This window comes from Sphaerodactylus townsendi, linkage group LG14, assembly GCF_021028975.2.
Source record: "Sphaerodactylus townsendi isolate TG3544 linkage group LG14, MPM_Stown_v2.3, whole genome shotgun sequence".
Taxonomy (NCBI): Eukaryota; Metazoa; Chordata; class Lepidosauria; order Squamata; family Sphaerodactylidae; genus Sphaerodactylus; species Sphaerodactylus townsendi.
In genome coordinates this window covers 27,291,440-27,314,840 of record NC_059438.1, presented here as the reverse complement: position 1 = coordinate 27,314,840, position 23,401 = coordinate 27,291,440, and the positions used below count along the sequence as shown (strand labels likewise).

Below are 23,401 nucleotides of genomic sequence, written 5' to 3'. Positions count from 1 at the left end.
GGAGGCAAAAAGCCGAGCTCCCATTTCTCTCTTAGAGATCGAAGAGGGAGCAAAATATGCCCTTTGCAAATTCTGTAGGTGTATATTTTTGTAAATAAAACATTTTTTTGTGAGACACTCTCCAGTACTTAGGGTTGCCAAACTCCAGGAGGTAGCTGGAGATGACAGAGACCAGCTCACCTGGAGAAAATGGCTGCTTTAGAAAGTAGACTTTATGGCATTACACTCAAATGAAGTCCCAAACCTCACCCTCCTCAGGCTGCACTTCCAAAATATCCAGGTATTTCCCAACTTGGAGCTAGCAATTCTACCATACTGAGTGCCAGAATGGCGGGTGAGGGGACATGCAAAATCTCCCTGTGCACCCTGTATCTCACTGAAACCCAGAAAACACAGTTCCTGGAATTCCTCATTGCTTGCAAACATTTAATGATATTCTGCACGATTTGGGTGCAAACCATTTGCAGAACCACCAGTGGCTGTTACACAAATGGAGAAAACAAGCCTATGTAGCACTACATTCAGGCTGGGCCCTCTGCACTGATCACACGCCATTTTTTATCACTGGGGAGGGAGTCTCGATTAAGCGGGAAGAGGAAGAAATGTTTCCCTGAGGCTGGGCGAAAGGGAAAAGGGAACTGAAGTCCATTCTCCTCACCTCTCAGCACGGGTTCAGCTTGTGTCCAAACAGCAATGCTATGCTCAGTCTAGTAGGCTTTGCTGGCCCTCTAGCTGTTAAAGCAGGGGACAGGCGACACCTACCTCCCTCCCCAAGCCAGCCAGGGAAAGAGAAGAGAACCCGGAACCTGAAGCAGTTAAACTGTCATTTTCTCCCTTGGATTGTGGAATATCTAAATGCCTTGCAAAAGAATTCCAAAAAAAATCAATAGTCCTGTTCCACTTGGGACATGGAAACAGACTTTGACAGCGCAATCCTGAACAGAATTACACCCCAGCGAATCTTGTTGCCCTCATCGAACTTAGAAGGATGTAGTCAGGATTTCAATATGCATCCAGGATTTCAATATGCATCCAGGGAGTGCACAGATGGTAGGAAGATATATTATGCAGCCCACATCAGCTACCAAGCTACCGTTGACAGACATCCAAGCAGCAGAACAACACCTGAATGGGTTTTCCGTTGTTGTCCGTTGCAAAAGCATGATCAGATAGTTTGCCTGACTAAAGCATCTAGTGTGTTTTTTCTATAAGCAGGTGTAAAGGCGGCGGCGGGGGGGGGGGGGTCAGAAGCTCAAACCAGAACTCAAATCAAACTGCACACATGCTGAGAAATGATACAGCCCATTTGATGGCAGCACAAAACCGTTCTTTGGCAATAATTCCCTCATATCACTGCTAGCTCCGGGGGGGGGGGGGGATGTGCAGAAATGGCTCAGCAGCTGAAAGCAGCAATGGTCTGAAGTTATGTTCCAGTGATAAATCAATGGCTCATTTCTGGAAAAAATAAAAAAATTCCAACCACTCATTTACCCTGCCTTTTCTTCAAGGGGCGCAGTGTGGCATTGATGATTCTGTCCCTTATTTTATTCTCACAACAACCCTGTGAGGTAGATTAGGCTGAGAGTGGCTGGCGCAAGGTCAACCAAGCAACTTAATGGTGGATTCTATAGTAATTTGAATCTGGGTCTCCAGTGGTGGGATTCAGCAGGTTCGCACCATTTCGGCAGAACCGGTTGTTAAAATGGTGCTTGTAAAATTATTTGAATCCCACCAGAACTAGTTAAGTTTTTTGAATCCTACTAGTGTGGGTCTCCCTGTTCCTATGATACCAAGTAGTATACCATGCTAGCCCTGTGCATGTGTACAGCGAATGCACGTTTGTCCTGCATGTACGTGAATGTATTTGTCTGCAAGAACCAGTGTTTACAAAAAAGAAACAGGGACAGGATCTGCATATTGTGGGCTTCAACCATACATTCAGCAGTACATGGACTGAACATAATGTTCAACTCACATATCAACAGAAATCAAGTTAAACAGTATACATGGATTGTACACACATTCACCATAATTTGTAAACAGGGCTAAAGACCTTCACAAAAGTGATCAACTCCCCGTATACTTTCAGAACTGCAAACTCATGCAAGGTCATACTCTTTTGTAAACCAGAAAAATCACAAGTGTGCTATCTTCCAGTTAATAGAAGGCAAAAGGCGGTCTGTCTCAGTTGCCTCAACATGACATGGCTCTGAAAAGCAGACCACTAGTGTTAAACAGGGTTTTCTGGTGAAAAAGTTACATATCTCCAGAACCAATTCTGCTTTTTGTATACACCTTGCAAGGAAGAAAGGGATGTATGTGGGGAAGGGGGTTTCCAATGCCTTGCTACTTGGTTTGGGGGGAACTGGCACTGTTTTAAAAGCTAACCCTCTGGGTGTCTTCTCTCACTTGCCCAGCTTGTATATAGATGTGTAAACAAACAGATATGTCTAGCATATTCTCTCATTGCAATATACATCTATGGCCAGTGTGGTGTAGTGGTTAAGAGCAGGTGGACTCTAATCTGGAGAGCTGCGTTTCATTCCCCACTCCTCCACGTGAGCAGTGGAGTCTTATCTGGTGAACAGGATTTGTTTCCGCACTCCTACATTCCTGCTGGATGTCCTGGCCTAGTCACAGTTCTCTCAAGAACTCTCTTCGCCCCACCTGCCTCACAAGGTGTCTGTTGTGGGGAGAGGAAGGGAAAGGAGTTTGTAAGCCCCTTTGAGTCTCCTTACAGGAGAGAAAGGGGGGTATAAATCCAAACTCTTCTTTTTCATAAAAAGCAGTCTCTGAGCCATCCCACCCCCACCGCACCCGCCCGAAGAAGCATCACTGCAAAAAACTGTAGAGACCAATCAATCAATGAATGTCAATGGCAGGGAAACTGTGTAGAGTTGTGTGAGGTCATTTGTTGGACTAGGACTTGGAAGACTAAGCTTCAAATGTCCACTTGCCACAAAACTCACTTGGCTGACTCTCAGTCATGTTAATGTACTTATGGGGTTGTTGTAATGATAAAATGATGGAAGAGAACCATATATGCTACCCTAAGATCCTCAAAGGGTGGAGTAAAAAAGAAATTGGACTAGCTGAATAGAAGTCATGGCCTTCGCTTTGCTGTGCCACCTCATTTTTTCTGGGGTGCGGCAGTCACCAAAAACCCAGGTGTGATTTTGGACTCTGTCCAAGAAAGCAAACACCTCATCTGTGTTGCCCCCAAACCAAAAAGATAACCAACCTGGGAAGAAGCAGAGACCTCGCTAGTGTAGGTGTGTATCTTATCACACAAAGTAAACAGAAGAGTCCCCTGGGGTTCTAGCTTTAATTACTATCAACCTCATAATTCTGGTACCTTTCCTGATCCAGTAAAAAAAAGGTTTCGATGTGGGAAAACAAGGAATTAGTTCAGGCTAAAACACCCCAGGCACAGCCATCACTCCAGAGAACAAAACCAGGAAAGGGACTGGTCTTGCCCAGAGGGGGCACCTCACAGCTATCAGTGCAAACTTTCTCTCATACAAAATAAAGGCCTTTGTCCTCATTAACAGCTCATTATGCGGTTCTTATGGCAAATAGGAAATCCTCTGTTATGCCAATGGAAGGAACAGTTTTCCATCCAAATGACTTGAGCAGGCCAAAATTGCTGCCCTATTCACTAAGCCACCACTTAAACAAACCACTGGTGTTTGATACCCCTGGTGTTACTCGGTTTGTTACTAGATGCCCTGACAACCAAGAGCCCTTCAGAAAAACTCACACTGAAAGGACTTTTATGCTGAAAAGAGAAGTGTAAAATAATGCAGAGATTGCCAGGCTCTATGATGAGAGAATTGTAATCCTACCTTGTAGGAATTAGGGTTACCAACCTCAAGGTGGGAGATAGAAGTCTCTTAGAATTATAATAGACCTCCAGATCAGATCACCTGTCAGCTACGGAAGGAGGACTCTATGTATACCACAGAGCCTAGAAGAAACAGAAGTCCTCGAGTGACATCACATCCTCGCCAAACTCCCATCCCAAATGCCACCTCTTAGCACCCCCCTGAAATCTCTAGGAATTTTCCACAGAGTAATCAACCTTAGCATGAGTCCTGGCTTGGTTTGTGTGCAGTTTGCACAAGAGTTAAATATTGGCACTGAGTTTTAGTCTCCCAGGACACCTAACTGTTGTTTACCTTTTGTGAACAAGTCTCTAGCCCTTCCAACAATGGGGGAACTGTTTGAGGAGAGGGGAAAAGCTGATGGAGAAGCCTGGCAAGAAACATAGCAATTTAGGATTGTGCTTCAATGCTGGGGCCTTCTCAGTATTACTTGATTCTTTCCCCTTTGCTACACAAGGGGCCTGCAGGTCTGAAAGGGGTTGCAATATTTTTAGGAGTGCCAAGGATACAGCTGTATGTGATCTGGGAGGTTCTAACTAAATGTTCATTGGCAGAGAAAATATTTTACATTTTTTGCAAACACCAGCGAAAGAAGTGACTGAGGTAGCAAAACAGTGACACCATCAGAGTCAAACTTCAGAGCAAAAACAAAGGGTGCCAGCCAGTGGGGCTCAGTGGGAGAAAGGGGTGAAACGTGGCTAGAGACTGGCAAGCTCCACCGATCAACCTCCACCTTTTTTTCTCCGCTTGCTTTCCTGCAGTGCATTCTAGGAATAGTAGAAAGGGCCCACAAGGCCATCGAGTCCAATCTAAACCCTACACCGCTATCAGCAAAGACCAGTCTCTGCTCGAAATCTCACAGATTGCAGCCAGCCTGAACGGACAACAGTGATGATCTGATACAGACGAGCATGCAGCAGTTCACACACGCAACACCTCCTCCGCCCAAAAAGGCACCATTCCCTCCAGTGATAGCCTACACTGAGCTTATTCAAAGAGCAACTGGCCTCACGTGCTCAGGCTTTTCCATGCAGATCAAAGTAGGGTGGAGATTTGGCACATGATTTCTAAAAGACGCCTTTGTGCACCGAGGGATGTGTGCCAAAATATGGGCGGCTATGAAGCCCAAGTACAAAAAAGGGAGCATATCCACAGGCATTTTCTCCCTCTTGATCTATTAAAGGGACTGGCATGCAAGCCTCCAGAAAGCCTGGGGGAAAACCTCATTCAAAAATGTAAAATGGGCCAGTGAGCAAGGAATCTGTAGCCATCGGCTAGCACTCCCATAATATCAGAGGCCTAGCAAGGGTCTTTGGTTACCCTCTGCAACATTTCTTCCTGTTGCATCTTCCTACTGTCTCAAACAGAAGACAGTGGTCAAAACCAGAGGTACAGTTAACTCTCCCATTGGGCAAGCATGCAAAACTCAGATCAATTATTTCTTTCTGGCAATATCCTCATGTATTTCAAGTTATGATCCACACCAATACCTAATTAAAATCCACTATGAAACTTCTCAGATTCTCCAAAACCTGATCTTTTCCTTCTCCTAGTAAAATCTTCAGTCATTCAAAGATGCATAAACCCTCCAACCTCCATACCAGTTGGCCCCTCTTGCTATCTGTTCCATCATCTTCAGTCAAAGAATTAATGAAACTGACTTCTACTGAGTCAAGACTGTTGTTCTCAAGTTTGAAATAAGTGATATTGAGGTAATCGGCTCAAGGTGTTGCCTGACCTCGTATCTTCACAGGCTTGCACAACTAGGACATCACTCTGATACTCACTTTCCATCCAACCCCCACGCATGAACATTTTGACGCTGGATAGGATTGAGCTTTGAAGAATGTTTTGGACTCCTATTTGGACTGGACAACTCTGCAGCTCAAACCTTGGCTTTGGTTGGCAAAAATTATCAGGTAATTTTCTAGACAACTGCATTATTGAGCACTAGAGCACAGATAGAGATCTTGGGGTTTGTAAACTCAGCAGATACTCTTATCCAGATTGGATGAAGCCCAGGTTCGCTCAGGCCTGGGAATCCTTGAAAGATGAAACCCATGTGTTTCTGCCTCTTCCACTTTCTCTGAGCAACTGCTTCTTTCAGCCAGCTGATGCCCAGACCCTGGCTCTGGGCACAAGCTTCCGGCTCTTGTAGCCAGATCCTCGTTCCAATGCTTCTTGCTCCTCTGCCAGAATTCCTCATGTCCTTGGAATTGCTTAGACACTCTGACCCAGAAGCCTTCCTGTTGCTTGCCTTGCCAAGTCCTTCTCTTATTGCCAACTGGTTATCTTTGGTTCTTGCACGGTTGATAGGAAATTGACTTTTCCTTCCATTCCCTAACCCCAAAGGACCTCTTTCCATTCAGAAAACTGAATATAAACATCTCTACAGGACCCATCCATCTCAACCCTAACATATCCCACATACAGGCTATGCAGTCTGATACCATGAATGGCGATAAAGGTCTTTTCTCGTCATCTGCTGTGGGGCCATTTGGTTAGAGTCCGTTTGGCATCAGCCAGCAAGGAAAAGAATCAGGAAACTACATCCTGCCTTAAAGAAACATCCCTGTGCATTAAAAGTCCGTTCAACCAACCGTTAATTTTTTTTAAAGCTGTTAAATATTTTATTAGGATAAGTTTACATGAAACTGCCCTTTACCAATTGAAACATGGTATACTTAGGTAAATGTTGTCTGTTCTGATTGGTTGCATCTCTGTAGAGTCTCAGGTAGACAGTTTTCCTATCTTCTGCCACCTAACTCTTACAGCTGGAAATGCTTGGGATTGAACCTGTGCATTTAAGGCAGAAGCTCTGTTACTGAGCTACAGTCCCACCCTTGATTTGAAGAAGAGCAGGAATATAGACTCATTTTACTCTTCAAAGGGAACAAGAATCCTACTCCTTGACTAGAGTTCTTTCGAATGTACCCCAGAATCCCCCAGAGCAAGGCCCACCATTTTCTCTCAAAAGAAAGCCCTGGAAAAATGTTAGGGTATTCTCACAATCAAGGAATGGGGGATAACTGTGGAATGTACTCTTATCATTAATGCATAATGATGTGCTATAAATCGTTATTGAAGGCAGTATGAACAGTCATTGGAAGAGCTGGGGTTGCCATTCATTCATTGCATCTCAAACCTATATTTATTCCAATGTTCATACCCCACTTTTCTCTCCAAAGAGGCTAACAACATTCTCCTCTCCTTTCCATTTTTTCCTCACAACAACCCTTTTAAGTAGGCTAGACTGAAAGCGACCAGCCCAAGATCACCCAGGAAGAACTCCTGGCAGAGTAGAGGCCTGTATTTGGGTTTCCCAGCTCCTAGGCCAGGGGTAGGGAACCTGCGGCTCTCCAGATGTTCAGGAACTACAATTCCCATCAGCCCCTACCAGCATGGCCAATTGGCCATGCTGACGAAGAACTGATGGGGTGCTCATTCCTGAACTATCTGAGCCTGAGTCCCAATCCTAGGCTAAAACACTGATCACTGCACCAAGCACTTAGCTGTTATTAACACAGTCAACACTCAGAAGAAGCTGCTTCTTATCCCCCCCACCCTTCACACCCATCATCACCAGCTTGTCCCCGCAAAGACCTTTCCATCCCTAACAGCTTGCAACCCCTTGGCTAGACTCTGTCATGGTGGTCTTGACCTGATTCCACGTAGTCTCCTTCTGCACAAGCCGGAGTAAACTGCTCCTGCTGGCACTCCCCTCTGGCCCCAGTCCTACAAAGATAGACATTTCATGCCACAGTGACCATGAATGGGGAGTGTGTTCTAGCCACACCATTTCAGGGGCTCGGTGGAACAGGATAGCTGTTGTTCTGGCTGGCCCCCATTCTTGAGGCTCAGTCAAAAATGTTACCTTCAATCCTACAGCAGCAAGAGATGCTGAAATATCTCCTTCCTTACCTTTATGCATTGCAGCCACACATATACACACACACACACTCACTTTCTGGCTGCCAGTCATTCACAGCAAGTGCCTGGGCCATTTCTCAGAAAGCACAGACTTGCTTTGCCCTTAATTATTCATTTCCTCTCTTGGACTTTATCTGGACTCCTCTGTAACTGCAGCTGCATTGCACTGCCTCCAGATCATCCGGAAATCATTTCTACCAGGGCCCTTAAACCACAGACTCACGCCTTGCAGATACAGCAGTCATGGAACAAAGACAGGTGTGTAACATACTTCTCTCTATGATACACCTCTGAAGATACCAGCCACAGAGGCAGGCGAAACGTGAGGAACAAGGTCTCCCAGACCACGGCCACACAGCCTGGAAAACCCACCACAACCAGTAGAATCCAGCCATGAAAGCCTTCGACAATACGCAGGTTTCTTCCTTTTCCCACCTACTGCACAAATGCTAATCTTACAAGAGGCAAAACTGTCCAGCAGGGCTGGACACTTTCAATGGACACTGGGAAATCCCTCTAAAAAGATCTAGTAATAAAGAGGTGAATTACTGTTATAGCACACACCTATGTCGTATCCATGGGCATATGGGTGCCAAAAAGTTTTTTCCTACCCTTTCTCCAAACAGTTCCAAATGATAATCGTGTATCCCCCTTCGATGTAATAACCCTGCTATGTCATAAAGGCTGAGGTAGTGACCCCGCAGCTTCATAGCAGTCAGAATTTGAAACCCAGATCTTAACCCAGCATTAGAACCACAAGACAGTAGCCTGAATTCTGCTTCTTTTCATGCTTGCAGCTGAGACTGAATTTTGCAGCTTGAATCAGGCAGAAAGCTACCACTTTTGTGCCTGCCATTAATCCAAACCATCAGCTGCCTGGAGGTTTTGCCAAGTTGTAGCTCAGAAATTTGCCTCCAGCCGCTTCAAATCCCTCCAGCACTCCCGACAGCCAGACAACAGACACAGCTTCTCCTACTTCTTCCTCTCCTCCAGTCGCACTTCCTCTTAACAAGCAGAACTCCTCGTGTGTTGTATATCTGGGCTGCCAACCTCCAGGTGTGGACTGGAGTTCTCCCAGAATTACAGTTGATCGCCAGACTACCTACACAGATCAGTTTCCCTGTACAAAATGGTGGCTTTGGAGGGTGGATTCTATGATAAGAGATCACATCCCCACTAAGCAGGCAGGTGAGGCAGCTTTGGGGGATTTAAAAGCACAGGTCTAACTCCAGGTTGCAACCTCGCAACGCAGAAGAAGAGAAGAGTTTGGATTTATATCCCCCCCCCCCTTTCTCTCCTGCAGGAGACTCAAAGGGGCTTACAATCTCCTTGCCCTTCCCCCCTCACAACAAACACCCTGTGAGGTAGGTGGGGCTGAGAGAGCTCCGAGAAGCTGTGACTAGCCCAAGGTCACCCAGCTGGCGTGTGCGAGAGCGTACAGGCTAATCTGAATTCCCCAGATAAGCCTCCACAGCTCAGGTGGCAGAGCTGGGAATCAAACCCAGTTCCTCCAGATTAGATACACGAGCTCTTAACCTCCTACGCCACTGCTGCTCCATGCAACAGTCTGAAGACTACCCTTGGTCTTGGGAAATGACCATTTCACCTTCCCAGCTTATAAGGTTGCCCTAAGTAAGCCAATGATTCCCAAGCTCAATTCCTCTCCCCATTAAGAAACAGATGAGACAAAGACATATTACCTGCTTCCACATCTGAGAAAGGTGGGCACCAGTCAGGGCATAGACTTGTCTTAGGGAGTCCATCTCATGGCATAGGAGATTATTTATTTATTTATATTTTTTCATTTACCTCACTTATACTCCACCTTCCTCCACAATGGAGATTGAGTGCGGCTTACATAATTCTCTCCTCTGTTTTATCCTCACAGCCCTGTGAGGTAGATAAGCTCAACAGTGTGTGACCAGCCCAAGGTCACCTAGCAGGTTTCCATGGCAGAGGGGGAATTCAAACCTTGGTCTCTTAGATCCTCATCTGACACTAACCACTTCACATTCGCCCTCTGACTGTGGCAAATTCTTATTTCATTGGGCGCCCTGCTGGGTCAGACGACTGCCTTGCTCTTTCCTCAAGGCTCTCACACAGCACCCAGCTAGGCCTCCCTTCAGACAATAAGAAAATCTCAAGCACCAGGCAGGTAGCTCCCTGACATGGATACTCCAAGCTAGCCCCATCTTGTCAGATCTCAGAAACTAAGCAGGGTCAAATCTGGAAAGCATCTGAAAGGGAGACTACCAAGGAATACCAGGGTCTCCATGCAGAGGAGAGCAATGACAAACCACCAGTTAAGTGTCTGGCCTTGAAAAACCTACGTGATCGCCATAAGTCAGCTGCAACATTTGCCCATCAAATTGATGAGCAATACAATACAAAAGCCTTTATTAACATAGTTATAATACATCCTCCCCAAAGAAAACAGTGGCAAAGAATCTCATAATAACAGAATGACACTACAAAATTAGAAAGAACAGAGCTATCCTTTAAAGTGTATGATTGCTAGTAAAACCTTGGCCACCAATTCGTAAACTACAAGATCAGAATTATTTAACAAGTATGAGATCTTTTGAGTATCTGATATCCTATCACAGGGATCGCCATAAATCAGTTGCAAATTCTGTCCATCAAACCGAAGAGCAAAAAAGAAAAGAAAGAAAAGAAAAAGAAGAAAGGAAGCAATAGAAAGCAACTAAAATGTCTGCTGCAGAGCCATATCAAAGGAGCGCCATCTAGCGACCTGTACTGCTGTCACCTGAAAACTGTTCTCTACACAGGCAGAAAGAGGGGTAGTCAGGTGGTATTTTAATAAGAGCATAGAACAAATGGATTCCAGTGTCAGATTCAAATCTGCAGACCAACACAAAAAGCAGTGGAAATTAGTAGGGTGAAACTACAGCAATTCCTTCCCTGCAGGTCTCTTGGTTCTTTTGGCTAGTGTAGCCAGCAGAATTGGGGGGAAAGACCCTGTCACTTTAATGGCGTTTTAATGTGTGGAAATATGCAGCTGAAGCTTGTCATAGGATGGAGGCAAATAATGTTACAGTTAAACCTCCACTAAAGAGACGGGACATTTTTTGCTGCAGGCAGCTGGCAACCCTAGTTAGCAGATGCCGCACCATACTTATGGGTGCCACCATGTCTGCAGAAAAAAAGTCCTACCCCTACAACAGAGGCCTAATAGGCTTTTGTGTATCAGGTGATGTTATTTAGCTCCATCCCATGAAAGATTTCCACTGCCTATTTCCATACAGTAACCCTCTCTTAAAGGGAAAGGGTGTTTTTCTCCACACCTGTCACCAACCCTGACTGCCACACACCACGAGGAATAGTACCACATATGAATACACGTAGTTCCAGTCCTGTGGCTTTAAAGGGACAAACTATTAATCGTACAATTTTTTAAAGAATATAGAAATTCACTGTTAGTTAAACACCAAATCTTGTCAACCTGTGGCTCCAAAATTGTTACCTCCCATAGTCAATCTACCTGTAGATTAATTTTACTTACTTATTAAACTTCATTCATACCTCATCCCCGCCCCCAATGGGAACCAAAAGAAGATCACATAATTCTCCTCTGCTCCACTTTATCCTCACAACAGTTCTGTGAGATACGATTGGTGTAGTAGAGAGTGTGACTGGGCCAAGATCACTCAGCACACTTCTATGGCAGAGCATGGATTCCAGCAAGATTCTAACCACTATACCACGGCAGCTCTCTACCACAATCAAACATGCAAAAAAAAAAGTCTTAGAAAAAGCCATAGATTGTGGAGGTCAACTGTCAGCCTTCAGATTTCGATCTTTTGCCTTGAGGGCCCAGAAATCAGCCCCTATGCTAAAGCTCCAGAATTGGCAACTCAGCTAACAAAACAAATGATAAAGTTCCCACTTCACAAGGAAAACATGCAACATTTTGCAGACTGAAAAAGATATGTTCTGGTATCATGATAATCTCTGGCCTTGCCCTCCTCCTTTCATGGGAGAATCTTGATCCCCTGTTTCTGACACTCTTTTTCAATCTTCCAGCTGTTTACAACCTACAATGGGCTGCTAAAAGAGATATTGTTATTGACACTAAGGAAGTTGTGATTTTGTTTCCAAAATACAAAAACATTTTGACCAAATCATTCAACAGACACAATTTCTCTGTTGAAAATGTCTAAAATCTAGAACCTGAAGACTCGGGGATCTAGCACTTTAAAAATCTCTGCCCTGGAACAGAGGCCGTTTCCGCACGGCCCATTTATGACGGCCTGGGGGCGCCAAAAAAGGCGCCCCCAGGCCGCCGTTCGGCGACCTGACTCTTCTTCCCTCCCCCCAGGGTGGCGTCAAGCCGCCCTAAACAACAACCCTTTAAAGGGTTGTTGTTGAGAGGAAGGAAAGCGTCTTCCTGCGGCGCGGTCGCGAACAGCGCCGCCGGAGGCGGCGCTGTCTCTCAATCTCCGCCCACTCGCGGTGTCCTCCTGCGTTAAGCCTGCGGGCGTGCGCAGCCCGCCCACACTGTCCTCCTCCGACCTCCAGGGGTCGGAGGGCAGCGGGCGAGGACTGCGACGGCTCGCTGGCGACGCCAGGTATGAAACCGATAATGGCGAGGAGCAGAGGCGGCTCCGTGCGGAGCCGCCTGCCGTCTGCCGGCCTCCGCTTCTCCCGTTCGCATGCTTGCATGCGAACGGGCTTGCGCCCCCACGCCGCCCGCACTCTTGGCGGCATGGGGGCGCAAGGAGGCCGTGCGGAAACGGCCAGATAGATATAATACTGCTGAGTGTCAACAGAACACATTGTACTTCCACTGAGTAGCCATTACTACGGAGTAACGTCCTGCCCTGAAGTTACTTCAGGGTGCTTCAGGCTACAAAGCATCCTGTAGGTCAGGATAGGGAAGAATCTCTGAAAGGTCCTTAAAGCTTATGGATCCCCCTTTAGAACATCAGAGGTTTTTGTTTGCAAGATGGAAAGAGGTACTGAAATCAAGCTGTACTGCCTTGCCAAAAGCTCAGTCTCCCCTATCTTGGGTTCCATGTTAAGGTTCATACGTGGAGTTTCTGGGGCTTTCCCCTTGGACTTGAACTCCAGCAAAACTGAGGGGTTTTTTTTCCAGTTCAAAGGGGAATACTTGGACTGACTGTGTTATGTGTGTGTGTGGGGGGGGGGGGGATATGCATGCACATGCCCGCCACTGTAAAGCTCTGTTTTCAAAATGGTACAGGGAACCTCACTGCCATATACACTCTTTTGCCCTTTAAAGGTCTTTTCCTGCTGAGCTACGGTGTAGCGTTCATTCAAGCACAGCTTGGTAAGCAAAGGGGAAATGAGGGGAAAGGGGGACTGGGCTGCAGGGGGTGCCGGCAACATCTGCAAGGAAGGGAGCACTACAGCAGCACATGAACAGGTGTGTGTGGATGCTGTTCCTGCCCCGTTTGCTGCTATTGGGGTGGCAGGAGCACATTAGCAGTCATTTGCAACTAGATATGCCTGAGCCCTGCAGGGACAGGGTGGGATATAAATTAAATAAATAAATAAAATATGTTAACAAGGCAAGACTCCTTTTGTTCGATGACAGCATGCTGTCCAATGATATATCAATGCCAACATGCAGAATCTTAGAAAGTGAACATCTGCCCACCAAGAAACAGTCCCCTGCTAAATTTTTGTCAAGATGAAGTCATGGCAGCAAGACCAGTAATAGTCAGAAACACAATATAAAGAAGGCAGAACATGTTCTTAAAATTCCGCAGGACTCATAACCTCATGGGTGTGTTAGTGTGTGAGCAAGGGAGTGGTCTGCAGGTGCTGTGTTAGCAAAGGGTCTGCAGATTGTAACACAGATGCATTTCTCTGCTTGCTCAAAAGCCAAATGTTCCCAGGGAGCTGGATAACTGATGCATTGTGCTCCCGCCTCCAGCCCATATGCTAGATGCAGAGTTAAAGGGCTTCATTTTCTCATCCCCGTCTGAGCTCTTGAAAGGCCACCCTGGGGTAGCAGTGGAACAAAGCAATATCCGAGCGCGCCCACCCCTGCCCACGTCTGAACAGCCCTGCACTGGAAAACAATTCAAAGGCAACTGGAATGAGCTCATTTACTTGTGCTGCAGTTGGGGGGGTGGGGGAGCGGATTCTTACTGGAGTGCCACTGTGACCCCCACGCGCCCCTTAGTAGGCCCGGGCCTCTGAGATCTCAGCACCAACCTCAGTAAACAAGTTAAGATTCTGTCTAATCTCCAGTCTGTCTACCCTAGAAAGAAATGCATCTTTAGCTGTAGGAAATTAGATTCCTCCACCTTTGCTCTCTATCATATCAACGCAATCTTCAACATGCATACTCAGAAGTAAATCCTACTCAGAGACAGTGTAGTGAGAGTACCGATGTGATATAGAGGTCAGAGTTCTGGACTGAGAGAATCTAGGAGCCCCTGGTTCAAATCCCCACTCTGCCATGAAATCCTGCTGGGTGGCCTTGGGTCAATCACAAACACTCATCCTAACCTACCTCAAAGGGCTGTTGTGAGGATAAGGGAAAGGGCAGGTCATAAATCCAATGCATAAGTAGATAAATAAAAAGAAAAGCAACAGAAAGCCACTTTGGGTCCACATTGAGGAGAAAGGCAGGGTGCAAATGAAGTAAATAAATAATCAGTAAGTGTGCCTATGACACATAAAAGTATACAATATGCAAAATCTAACAGTAAAGAAGTTTGGCCCTATGTAGATAGTGAATGTGGTAAAAACTGGGACGCTCAAAGATACTACAAACTTGAAATGCTTACCCCCCAAAATACAACTTTGTAGATTAATTGGGGGGAGGGGGGGGCAAAAAAATTGCCTCATGAGGAATGGTGGGAGCACCTGTGGCGGGAAGAGAAATTTCTTGAATTTAGAGGATTCTGAGAAAGGGAGATTGAGGGGGAGTGGGATAGAATTTAAAAGTGCTCCTCTCGTACAGTTCCTTATGGGGTTCTGGCTTGTTGTATGCTAAGAGCTGGTTCTGTCATTTTTCCATCCATGCAGTTCATCTGTCTAAGCCCAGGCTTAAAAGGGGCAAGGTGAAATTGCTGTGCCAATTAGCTGCAACGAATTGCAAATGAGAAGCTGTTCACTGTGAACATTTGTGGTTCTGCCATCTGCCTCAAAAGGGAACAGGGAATCACATAAACAGCCAATTCCTAGAAGCTTGATGGGCTGCTAGAAAATAAATATCACGGTAAGAACTCTAGAAACAACAGCAGCACCAGAAAAGCCTCGCTGGATCAGACCCAAAGCCCTGTTATTCACAGCAGCCGATCAGAATGCTTCTCTGAAGACCACAAATAGAGGGTAAAGGCAAGAGACACTCCCCAATTCTGCATTTGCCCCCACCCCCCAGTAACTAATATTTAACATCACAGCTAATAGCTTTTTTGTGTGTCTCCCCTTTTAAAGCTAGCTAAGCTAATGGCCATCTTTGTGTCTTGAGGCAAATGGATTCCATATGCTGTGAGAAGGACCTGTCTTATCCATCATGAATGCCCAACAACCTGATTCAGTGCCCCAAAGTTTTTGTATTCTGGAAGAGGGCGGAAAAGTTTCTTCTCTCAGCCATACTAAACCTTTAAAAACCCTATAATCAGTGGTGGGATTCAGCAAATTCACACCACTTCGGCAGAACCGGTTGTTAAAATGGTTCTTGTAAACAACCAGTTGTTAAATTATTTGAATCCCACCACCAGAACCGGCTGTTAAATTATTGGAATCCCACCAATGCCTATAATCAGTGGTGGGATTCAGCAGATTCGCACCACTTCGGCAGAACCGTTTGTTAAAATGGCACTTGCAAACAACCAATTGTTAATTTATTTGAATCCCACCACCAGAACCGTTTGTTAAATTATTTGAATCCCACCACTGCTAATACCTCCTGCTTAGCTGCCTTTCTTCTGAGCTGAAAAGTCTCAAACTCCTTTCCTCAAAAGGATTTTCCGACCCCCTGGTTGCCCTTTTCCTGATTACGATAAGAGGCCAGAATAGTATAGTACATAGTATTATAATACAGCCACACTATATTACACAAGGCATCACAAGAAAAAGCTGTTTTATTTCCCACCTGAGCCAATATTTTCATCTAGCTGTCTGCCACAACCACAAGATCCATTTCCTGGTCAATCTTCACCACTTCAGAGCCCACCCATGAATATGTAAAGTTAAATGTCCATCATTTAACAATTTTTATGCTATGTTTATTGTTTTTTTGCCCACCCACTCTAAATTGCAAACTTCTGGAGCTCTCCAAAGTCTGCCTGGGTTTTCCTCCATCCTGAAAAATTTGGCATCCTCTGCATACTTGGCCATTTCACCTAACATTCCTAATTCTACATCAACTGTTAACAAACTAAATATCACAGGTCCTAATCCCAATCACGGGGGAGGGGATTCTAATTCTTCTTCCCCTCCATTACGAGACAATGTGGCGTAGTGGTTAAGAGTGGTGGACTCTAATTCTGAGAACCAGATTTGATTCCCCACTCTTCTCTGGCAGACTCTTCTCTGCTGAACTAGATTTGTTTTCCTGATCCTACACATGAAGCCTGCTGGGTGACCTTGGGTTAGTCACAGTTCTTCGGAAGTCTCTCAGCCTTACCTACCTCACAAGGTGCCTGCTGTGAGGAGAGAAAGGGAAAGGAGTTTGTAAGCTGCCTAGAGTCTCCTAGTTAAGAACCCTCAGGTATATGCTGTCCGGTGACGTCACATTTTCTAGTTCATCAATTACTCCTAGATCTCTAACTCTTGCTACTTGTCCTGTGGAAGAAGAGATTCCACTCTTCCACATGAACAGTGGACTCTTATCTGGTAGGCCAGATTTCTTTCCCCACATCTACATATGAAGCCTGCTGGGTGACCTTGGGCTCACAACAGTTCTCTCAGAATTCTCTCAGCCCCACCTTCTACAAAAGGTGTCTGTTGTGTGGAGAGGAAGGAAAGGAATTTGTAAGCCGCTTTTAGACTCCTTACAGGAGAGAATCCAAACTCTTCTTCCTCTATAAACCCAAATACTTCTTCCTCTTCTTGGTCTAGAATAACTATATCCCATTATAGTTGATGTGTTGTTTGAATTGCAGAAATTCAGGATGTAAACTTTCTATTTGGAAAATATCTCCTTTAAACCAGGCCTCTGAAATGACTACTAACTCCCATCTTAGCTTGGGGTCTTCTAGCATTTCAGTATGCATACCTGTGAGTGCCCCACCTGTTTTGGGCTTGTATATTTTGGTTTGCTTTAACAACTGTCATTTCCTGCTATATCCTCACCTGTTCTCACCTGTCCCCATTAAAATGAGTTGGGACATTTATAGCATCCTCCATTAGGGATGATCATCCTAGACCAGAGAATCCCCAAACTGGCATTATTCCATGTACTCCCTGAAGAGTCTTCTACCTTTCCAGACTTGCATTGAATCCTCAGGTGGCAGCACAGACCCAATGAACGACAAGTGACTGAGTCAGGGCAATGTAGTAGTCAGAGTGCCAAACTAGAAGAATGGGGTTTTTTTTAAAAAAAATGCAGTTATATCACATCATCATTTTTGCATGGTAACTGCATAAATATACTTCCCCTCTGTGCACAACTACAGAAAAATATTTGCCCATTTTCCTCCACTGAAGTCCCATATTTGGTTCAGATGAGATGCAAAAAGCCCCTTGGGGATGGGGCGGTATAAAAGCCGAAACAATAAATAAATAAATAAATAAATAAATAAATAAATAAAAAAGAGTTTCATTTAGGCAGAAAAGAGCATGGAGACTAGAAAGTACAATAAACACTACAAGAAGAGTCCCAATAGCCACAAGAGGCTACACGGAGAGAAAAAAAGAAATCTAAAGGGGAGAGGATGGCATCTGGGAAAGGGTGGGAGACAGTAAAAGAAATGCAGTGTTTAGACTTAGCTCAAAACTATGTGAGCATGTAAAAAGAGTTCCCCAGATTAGATCCAGGATCAATCTAGTCTGCAGTCCTTTCCCCCATAGCTAGATGCTTCTTGGAGGCCTCCAACCCGAGGCACACTTATCTATTGTTTGTTCCTGTCATCTGGGATGTAGAGAAAGACTGCTCACGAACATGGAGGCTCTATCAAATTGGCACTGCAGATCTACCCTCCTCCACAAATTTATCTGATCCTTTCTAAAGCCTTCTGACTAGCAGCCACCCACCGCTTTGTGGCAGTGAATCCTGAAAGGGCATTACGTGCTGGGTGAAGAAGGGGACACCTTTTGCCTGTCCTGAACCCGCCGCCAGTTGGTTTCCTGGGCTGAGCCCAAATTCCATTTTGTAATCCGCATCATGTGCAATTGCTTAACTAGTGCATGCTTGTGGCATCAAGATCCCAGATGTATAAGACACAGAGAACTCATAAAAAACAACCCTCCCTCTAACCACACAAAATGCTGTGCAGTTATAGCCAGGACCAGAAAGCTCTCAGAACAGCAGGAGTGCCCACCTCCCTCCTGAACAATCATGTCTGGCCAGGTTTGACAGGTGCAAGATAATGTAGTGGTTAGAGTACTGGAGTCTGGGAGACCCCAGTTCAAGTTTCTGCCATGGAAGCTTGCCAGGTGACCATGGGCCAGGTGCACGCTCTCAGCCTAACCGACCTAACCAGGTTGTTGTGAGGATAAAATGGAGAGAATGATGCAAATCACTTTGGCCCCCACTGGGGAGAAAGACAGAGTACAAATAAAGTAAATAACATAAAAGAAAAACTACCCATAAGGACATGATGCAAATTTCTGGGAAGGTCTGTTTCTCACCTGCCCCGCCCACCCCCCACTAACACAACAGCAGGATAAATTTCTGTGCCTCCAGTATGTGCCCTCTGAGATGCCCACCCAAAGCTGGTTCAAGAGGTTTTCCTGCACCAAACAAAATACATCTGGCCCTTCCTGGGTGCACACTGTTGGGGGCCACGTTCAAGCCAAGTTTGGACCAGGTGGGCAGTGCCATGCCTGCAAGAGAAAGCTGGGACAGATAAGAACCCTTGGGGTCCCCTCTGCGCCCCTTCACTGTGCCACCACAAGCGCAGAAAAGCAGCCTTGAGCCCACCTCTCACAAAGGTCACCTGTGTGGCCTGCCAGTGACCCAGACACCCAGAGCAAAGTCGTGTCGCCTCCTGGGGGGTCGCGACGCCTGCCCCCTCCTCTCCCCACCCGTGTCTCCTCTGGGCAGCAACTGGTGGTAGCTATAGGAGCCCTCAAGACGATTCACCCCGGAAAAGTGAGCTGGTGGCACCAGGCGCTACCTCTCCCTCCAGGGCGAGAGAGGGAGCCGGGCAGCCCACGGTGCCCACAGGGCGATGCCACACTCTTTTCTCTCCACGCGGGCGGAAAGTTTGGCGCGCTCCAGGGAAAGGTGCCCGGGCGGGCTCCTAGTAGTCGGCACGTTTCCCGAGCGCCCGCTAGGGCTGTGCCAGGCTGGGCAACGGATCCCAGGCACTGCCCTCTCGGTGCCAAGCGTGGGCCCGGGGCTGGCATTCCTGGCCCGGCCAGGCCCTGGGCGCCGAAGCAGGAGCCTGCTGCTGCCCCTCTCTCTCCGAGCCGCAGCTCCCCCCGGCCTCCAGCCGACTCACCATGGCCGCCTCTCCGGGGTGCCCCGCCGGCCTGCCCCCCTAGCGGCATCGCAGGTCTCCGGCGCCCTCCATGCGTGGCTCGGCTGTGCAGTTGCCCAGCTGAGAGGCAGCCAAGCCGTGTAACCCGAGCCCTGCCCGCCCCCTCGGCTAATCCCCCTCCCTCCGGGCCGGCCTTGGCTGGCGGGGCCTTTGCAGGCTGCTCGGACAACCGACGCCCGGCGGCGCCTTCCTTTTTGCCCCCACCCTCCCGTCGCTCCGGACTTCAGCTGCGCCCATTACCCTTCCCAATCCGGCCTGGTCTGGCCGGGCCTGGCTCGCTCTCCGGCACGGCTCGACAGGAGGGTCAAAGCGCCCCCCGCGCCGCCCCCGGACACCATGTTGCAACTCGAGGAGGCAGAATTTAGCCTCTCCTGAAAATAACGGGTGGTTTTGCATTTGCAGGAGACAGACTTTCAAGTGGAACTTGGAAAGGACTTCTGCCCTTTTGCACAAATAGGTGGTGGTGGTGGGGGTTCTGAAAGTCTGCAAAACCTGTGCATGAGTATGCGCTCCCCAGAAGCAATGGGCATCCCAAACCACGTTGAACACATCAGACCTCCTCCACAATGAATTGTGTGTGTTTTGCCATACAGTCAGGATTGAGATTGGCTACCCTGTAGGGTTTTCAAGGCAAGAGATGTTGCCGTGCCTTTGCCTTTGCGTTGCACTTTGGTGTTCCTTGCAGGTCTCCCATGCAAGTACTTGTCAGGGCCAAAGCTGAGGGTGTCTAACTGGCCCAAAGTCACTCCAGCAAGTTTTCATGGCAGAGTGGGGGTTCAAAAATGGATTTCCCCTATCCTGATCTGGCACCTTAACTATTACACCACACTGGCTCTCCCACAGTGGAGAACAGTGAATAGCCATATCGGTCTTTAGCAAAAGCCATGTGACCAACCGAAATACACACCTTAACCATGAAAGTCTTCAAGTTCTGGAGAACTCTTGAGAGCCAGCAGATGTAGTGGTTAAGAACAGGCAGACTCTAATATGGAGAACCGGGTTTGATTCCTCACTCTTCCACATGAGTCATGGACTCTAATCTGGTGGACCAAGTTTGTTTCCCTGCTCCTACACATGAAGCCTGCTGTGACCTTGGGCTAGTCACAGTTCTTCAGAACTCTCTCAGCCCCACCAACCTCACAAGGTGTCTGTTGTGGGGGAGGGAAAGGAAGGAGTTTGTAAGCTGCTTTGAGATTCCTTAAAGGGAGAGAAAAGCAAGGTATCAATCCAAACTCTTCTTCTTTTGCTTCATCAGATATTAAATGTTAGTTTAAAAGGACAGTGGAGGGAGGGCAACGGAGAGATTTCTCAGGCCACACGCTGGGCTTCATCCTTTCCTTTGTATTTCATTCACGTTATTTACAATCCCCTTTTTCACTGAAACTCAAGGCTTGTTACACAATGTAAATCACATTCCAAAAAATGGGATGGCCATTCAGCAATGTAATACAACTAGGATTGCAAAAATCTGAAACCAAGAGGAAACTGAACAAACTATTAATCTGACATAGTGATGCAGAAATTACCTAGTGGTGGCAAACCTATGGCATGGGTGCCAGAGGTGGCACTCAGAGCCCTCTTTTTAGGCACTCGGCAGTGGCATAGTGTCAAGGGGGCGAGAGATGCGCAACGCACTGGGTGCGTGACCCTGCGGGGGCGTGGTGAGGGCGTTCCAGAGGTGTGATGGGGTGTTTTAGGGCGTTCCAGGGCAGGGCGGGGGATGGCAGGGGTGTGGCAGGGGCACGGGGCACACATGTGCCCTGGACGCAGTTTTCCCTTGCTCCGCCCCTGGCACTTGGTCTCTAAAAGGTTCGCCATCACTTGGTCTCTAAAAGGTTCGCACAATATATATGACAGCAGACAGTATATATACTGTACACAGTATACTATACAGTAGTATAGTCCGCAGTCCCTTTCTTGTCACTAAAGCATCTTTCTGAAACATTTTGTTACAATACAATGCTATTGCCTATGTGAAAAGAGCCCTCCGGAATCGGTTTACACAGTACCAGGAGAGTAGGAGTCTCCTTGACCTCATCAGTCAGGCCATTCACAAGGTGGAGGCCGCAACAGAGAGGCCAGGTGGACGGGCAGTTATTGATCTTGCCCATTGTTGTGTCTCTGAAGCGTAGAAATCCCACAAATGGTTCAAAGTTTGTTGAATCCAACAAACATCTAAATATCTCATTTCCAACTTTTAATAGTGTTTCCAAGTGCCTGAGTGCCTTTTTGTTAAATCCAAGCAAAATAACAATGAGCATGCAAGCTTTTGAGTTCTGCAGGAGAATAATGTAAGCTGCTTTGTATCTGCATTAGGGAGAAATAGCAAATATATATGAAGTAAATAAATAAATTGCTACACAGTAAATTATTAGGATCCAGGACCTTTTAACCAGATGGCCTGATTCGCAGGATCACAGTGCACAGGCTTAAGTTTTTCATGCCGCTCAGTTTCCCTGAAATGCCTTCCCAGGAGCCAGTCCGGTATAGCAGTTAGTGTGTTGGTCTAGGACAGGGGTAGGGAACCTTTAACACTCAAAGAGCCATTTGGACCCGTTTTCCACGGGAAAAGAAAACACTTGGAGCCGCAAATAATTTTTGACATTTAAAATAAAGATAACACTGTATATATTGGGTTTTTTTACCTTTTACTCCGCTCATTCTGAGAAGTGCATGGATGTGCCCACCCTGCTGCCTGCAGGGCGGGCAAGGATGAAGCCGGCGGCTCGGCCTTGCCCGCCGCCGGGAAAGCGCCAGCCCCGCTCCCAATGGGGCAAGCGAGAGGGGAAGCCCGCGGCGCAGCCCAGCCGGCCGTGGGCAGTTGGTGCGCCTGCCCTGCTGCCTGCAGGGTGGGCAAGGATGGGGCTGGCGGCTCGGCTCGTGGAGCCGCAGTGCAAGGGCAGAAGAGCCGCATGTGGCTCTCGAGCCGCAGGTTCCCTACCCCTGGTCTAGGATCTGAGATTAAAGCCAGCCTCCAGATGAAGAGTTCTGTGTCATTCAAAACTTGCGCATTGCATTGAGCTATATTTGGTTAGTCTTGAATGAAAGGAATCACGTGGCTTTTGTTTTGGGATTTTGCTCCGGCCTACTTTTAAAAAAAACAGCTGTCAGCCACGCAACGCCCCAGGAATTTCCCCTGCACAAACCCTGTTGAAAGGAGCGGCTATCTGCGGCAAGCCCTTTGAGTTCAGCCGGGTTTGCCCCAGAGGGCTTCCCAGCCCAGCCGCCAGACTGTACTGCAAACAGCAGACAATTCCCTCCTTGTAATCCAGAGCTTCTCCCACCACCCGTGCCCACCCCTTCCCTGGGATCATACACTCACCCCTTTGCCCCTAATAAATAGCTAACATCTGGTTACGTTGGGAAATCAAGGTCCAGAATTAAGGGCGGGGGGTGGGGAGAGAGAGAGAGAGTCATTGCTGTATGTTTGGGGAGGGATACATAAAGGAAATGCCTCTTCTAAGCCTTGGCACCATTGCCACAACCCTTTGCTGAGGTACAAGCCCTTTTTCCTCTTGGAGAGGAAGTAATTTAATGTGGCAAATTCCTCCACCCCCTCACTTAATTGTTTCCAATGGCTGGGGTCCAAAGGAGAGAGCGAGGTCACCTAGCAGCCAGGCAATGGGAAAAGGAAGGGGGCGGGAAAGATACAGGTGGGGTCACTGGGTTTCCAGTAAAGATTTCAGACATGAGGGAAGCTGTTCGGGCTGCAGAGTCCAAGTATGAGGGGGAGGCTTTATTTTCCTAGTTGCTGACCCTTCTAGCTAAAATTGATATGATCTCATCAAGATGGTGACTGTGGGAGCCAAGTTCAAGTTCTCAGTCTGGCATTGAACTTTGCTGGGTGACTTTGGGCCGTTCACTCTTTCTCAACCTACTGCACAGGGCTGTTGTGAGGATAAAATGGAAGAGAGATGTCACATACCTCATTGGGTTTCT

The 23,401-nt window shown here is 47.0% G+C and overlaps 1 protein-coding gene across 1 annotated transcript in view; it reads right to left on the bottom strand.

Moving 5' to 3' along the window:
- The window catches only part of PLEKHG4 (pleckstrin homology and RhoGEF domain containing G4), a 76,622-nt gene extending 57,125 nt beyond the window's left edge, over nt 1-19,497 (bottom strand). The window contains exon 1 of the mRNA XM_048515978.1: nt 19,424-19,497. Coding sequence (XP_048371935.1) covers nt 19,424-19,426 — 3 coding nt within the window. The 5' untranslated portion in view covers nt 19,427-19,497. The remainder of the gene's footprint in view (nt 1-19,423) is intronic.
- Between the last annotated feature and the right edge of the window lie 3,904 nt (nt 19,498-23,401).